At 49.7% G+C, this 4891-nt stretch overlaps 1 protein-coding gene across 1 annotated transcript; it reads right to left on the reverse strand.

The window, feature by feature from the left end:
* Window positions 1-3486: 3486 nt before the first annotated feature.
* LOC125522066 (RING-H2 finger protein ATL70-like) lies at window positions 3487-4520 on the reverse strand. The gene has a single exon (XM_048687139.1). The coding sequence runs from the start codon at window positions 4354-4356 to the stop codon at window positions 3820-3822; it is 537 nt and encodes a 178-aa protein (XP_048543096.1). The 5' UTR covers window positions 4357-4520; the 3' UTR covers window positions 3487-3819.
* Between the last annotated feature and the right edge of the window lie 371 nt (window positions 4521-4891).

Raw genomic sequence — 4891 nt, forward strand, 5'->3', positions numbered from 1 at the left:
GGGTCCAATGAAAATCTTTTGTGACAATACTGGTGCAATTGCCTTGGCAAAGGAATCCAGATTTCACAAAAGGACCAAGCACATCAAGAGACGCTTCAACTCCATCCGGGATCTAGTCCAGGTGGGAGACATAGAGATTTGCAAGATACATACGGATCTGAATGTTGCAGACCCGTTGACTAAGCCTCTTCCACGAGCAAAACATGATCAGCACCAAAGCTCCATGGGTGTTAGAATCATTACAGTGTAATCTAGATTATTGACTCTAGTGCAAGCGGGAGACCGAAGGAAATATGTCCTAGAGGCAATAATAAAGTTATTATTTATTTCCTTATATCATGATAAATGTTTATTATTCATGCTAGAATTGTATTATCCGGAAACATAATACTTGTGTGAATACATAGACAAACCAAACGTCACTAGTATGCCTCTACTTGACTAGCTCGTTAATCAAAGATGGTTATGTTTCCTAACCATAGACATGTGTTGTCATTTGATTAATGGGATCACATCATTAGGAGAATGATATGATTGACATGACCCATTCCATTAGCTTAGCACCCGATCGTTTAGTATGTTGCTATTGCTTTCTTCATGACTTATACATCTTCCTATGACTATGAGATTATGCAACTCCCGTTTGCCGGAGGAACACTTTGTGTTCTACCAAACGTCACAACGTAATTGGGTGATTATAAAGGAGCTCTACAGGTGTCTCCAAAGGTACATGTTGGGTTGGCGTATTTCGAGATTAGGATTTGTCACTCCGATTGTCGGCGAGGTATCTCTGGGCCCTCTCGGTAATGCACATCACATAAGCCTTGCAAGCATTACAACTAATGAGTTAGTTGCAAGATGATGTATTACGAAACGAGTAAAGAGACTTGCCGGTAACGAGATTGAACTAGGTATTGAGATACCGACGATCGAATCTCGGGCAAGTAACATACCGATGACAAAGGGAACAACGTATGTTGTTATGCGGTCTGACCGATAAAGATCTTCGTAGAATATGTGGGAGCCAAATTGAGCATCCAGGTTCCGCTATTGGTTATTGATCGGAGACGTGTCTCGGTCATGTCTACATTGTTCTCGAACCCGTAGGGTCCGCACGCTTAAGGTTTTGATGACAGTTATATTATGAGTTTATGCATTTTGATGTACCGAAGTTTGTTCGGAGTCCCGGATGATCACGGACATGACGAGGGGTCTCGAAATGGTCGAGACATAAAGATTGATATATTGGAAGCCTATATTTGGATATTGGAAGTGTTCTGAGTGAAATCGGGATTTTACGGGAGTACCGGGAGGTTACCGGAACCCCCTGGGAGGTATATGGGCCGTAGTGGGCTTTAGTGAAAGAGAGGAGAGGTGGCCAGGGCTGGGCCGTGCGCCCCTCCCCCTAGTCCGAATAGGACAAGGAGAGGGGGGCGGCGCCCCCCTTCCTTCTCTCTCTCTCCTCTTTCCCCCTCCCGAATCCTATTCCAACTAGGAAGGGGGGGGAATCCTACTCCTCCTGGCGCGCCCTCCTCCTGGCCGGCCGCACCTCCCCTTGCTCCTTTATATACAGGGGCAGGGGGCACCCCTAGACACACAAGTTGATCCACGTGATCATATTCTTAGCCGTGTGCGGTGCCCCCTTCCACCATAATCCTCGATAATATTGTAGCGGTGCTTAGGGAAGCCCTGCGACGGTAGTACATCAAGATCGTCACCACGCCGTCGTGCTGACGGAACTCTTCCCCGACACTTTGCTGGATCGGAGTCCGGGGATCGTCATCGAGCTGAACGTGTGCTAGAACTCGGAGGTGCCGTAGTTTCGGTGCTTGATCGGTCGGGTCGTGAAGACGTATGACTACATCAACCGCGTTGTGCTAACGCTTCCGCTGTCGATCTACAAGGGTACGTAGATCACACTCTCCCCTCTCGTTGCTATGCATCACCATGATCTTGCGTGTGCGTAGGAAATTTTTTGAAATTCCTACGTTCCCCAACACTGTTCACATGTGCCTTGTGTGTGCCAAGGCACCGGATCTCGGTCCCACTCTTGTCGCTCGAGCGACAGATGGAGGGGTCAAGGACCCACAAGCACACCAACGCGGGGAGGGCGAATTGTCGCTGCCCAAGTCGCCTTTTCGAGGGAGAGAACTGAGTGAAAATGGAGACAACACTAGGGAGACGTTGGTAGCCTGCATTATTTTTAAGCTCTCTGCATTATCAAACTTTTGATATTTGTCATGTTTTCAGACAAATAATAATATTATTTTTCAAACCTGTCATGTGCTGTACCTTTGCTGGATCTTAAGAAAATGGCTGATCAAATCTGCCTCTTTCTTCAACAATATCACCAATTTACTGACTAAACTAACCTCCAGGGCCGGCCCTGGGCCATGGCGGCGAGTGCGACGGCCTAGGGCCCAGCACGAGCAGGGGCCCATGCCCTGTGCATGTATACAATATACAATATATTCATAGAAAGAAAAATTGTACGCAAGACAAACAAAAACAGCCCAGCCCATTAAGAAGCGAGCAGCTCACGCACGAACAAAGTCAACAATCCCGTTCTCTCCCAGTCCCAGAAACACGCCGCCAGCCGCCAACTCACCGTCTCCCTCTCGTTCTCATCATCCTCCTCTTCGCCAAATCCAATTGATTGCTCCAAGTCCCTATGAGGCCATGACCCCAACTCCCCAAGCTAATCAATGAAGTATCACACTCCAGTGTACTCCAAGGGCCCCGGCGAACGGATCCAGAGAGGCGAGCCGGCCAGCGGAGACACACCCTGTGCCCTGGCAGGAACACGGAGAGTAGCAGCCGGCAGACTGGCCATCGATCATTAGGGACGTGGTCCGACTGTCCGGGGTGGAGAGTGGAGACGTGAAGTCCAGGCCGTTCCTCGTAATTTTTTCCCTTGTCTATTTTTCTGCTTATGATGAATTGATGTGATGATGTTTGACCTGCTTGATTCCAGGGCCAGCTGTGGCATTCTAGAGCAATGTGGAGCAGCGTTGGATTTCTTCTATTTGCTTCAAGAGACCAAGAACAGGATTCAAAAGACAAGAATTCAGGTGTTCTCTCTCCTTTTAACTGTTCCTTTTTCGAAACTAAAATCACGAACTATTTGAGATCAACCATTTCACAGGAGAGATTGAATGGCTTGGCCATGTGCTTTATTCAGAAAGATATTTTGGATAAGATTGATCTTGACACTATTATTAGTGATTTTGCATCCAAAAATGCTTGAAGGTGTCGTTTTTCTTGAGTATTGTATGCCATTCACTTCTTTTTTGTGTATTTTTCAGGTGGCTCCTGAAATTTGCTGATGCACGTTTGTGGTTGGACTGCTAGATTGGAATTGTAGCTTCTGCGAATTGGATCAAGAATTTGAGAACAATGTCACATATTTATTTAGCTAAGAGTTAAGACAAGACTTCTAGGTTGTTGGAGCGTGTATCCTAATCCTATGATCATCTGATATATCTGTGGACCGTGGTGTATTAACACCATATTTGCTAATGAAATTTTTACTTTTATATGAATTTCCTTCTATATGATAGGCTTGGAAGGTTTTTTTGTCTATTATATAGTAGTGTATAAGGGCCCATTTTCTCAATTTGCACAAGGGCCTCTTGAATGTCAGGGCCGGCCCTGCTAACCTCATACACAAATTTACATCAGCAAAAAATTACTGACCAAAACTAATCACCTTCTAATTACATGTGGCGTCTAGACGTAATGCAGATGGGAAGAAAACAGAGAGCAAGCCCAGAAAACTTCAAGGACGCCATGTCCGCGGAGAGACACCAGGGGCTCGCCTCACGCCGACCTCGGCAGCGCCAGCGGCGTCACCTCGGCGAGAGGCGTGGGCATGGGGCTGGGCAGAGGCGACGTCCGGCACACCGGGCACGTGGGCCGCCGCCGGAGCCACGCGTCGACGCAGCCGCGGTGGAACAGGTGGCCGCAGTCCGGCAGCACCCGGACCACGTTGCTGTCCGCGTACCTCTCCAGGCAGACGGCGCAGCACGCCGCGTGCTGCCCCTCCTCCGAGGCCGGCTTCCTCGCCTCCCTGTAGACCACCGCCGGGTACGCCTCCAGCGTCGCCGCGTCGATGCCGCCGAGCTCGACGTCGCCGTTGCCGCGGCGGGGCGGCGCCGGCGCCGGAATCCCGCGGGCGTCGGCCACCGGCATGGACGACGAGGCGCGGGCGCAGCAGAGGTAGACGGCGAAGGCGACGGTGCAGACGAGGAGGAGGATGCCGACGGAGACGGCCAGGCCGTAGCCGAACCCGCCGGCGCCGCTCGACCCGAACAGGCCGTGCGGGGCGCCGGGCGGCGACGGGCCGCCGGTGCCCATCGCTGCTCTCCGTGGATGTTGTTAGCGACGTCAACGGGGAGGAGCTTTGCGTGGCGAGCTGTGGTCGAGGACGGGCGCAGGGAAGGTACAAGGCGTGGAGACGCAGGGGACGACGTGGCGTGTCTAGTCAGTGTCAATGTAGCGTGGCTGGTTTGTTCATCGGCGTTCCGATTAATTCGACGTTGATGCGGATTCGTTTGCTTCTGGAAGTGCATCTTCGTGTGCTTAGGCTTTTGTTTACTCAAATTTGCTATTCCAGGGTGACATGAGATGTGCGCAACATCTGGATTTTCGCGTGCTCTTTGTCTGATACATCTCTGGTTTTGTTTACTTTCAAGTAAGCTAACTGAAAACAAACAATAAGGACCAGCGCGACGGTTTTCAAGGTTGGCTAGATTATTATTTTTTGACGTTTTATTGATTTGAGAGAAATTGAAAATCCCAATTTGGGTCTGCTGATTGTTCTCCGCCCTCCATCTCCGATCTAACAGCCACCAAGTCATCTTCCACCTTCAACCGTTTTTTTTCCTCCTGA

This window comes from Triticum urartu, chromosome 7 (genome assembly GCF_003073215.2).
Source record: "Triticum urartu cultivar G1812 chromosome 7, Tu2.1, whole genome shotgun sequence".
NCBI lineage: Eukaryota > Viridiplantae > Streptophyta > Magnoliopsida > Poales > Poaceae > Triticum > Triticum urartu.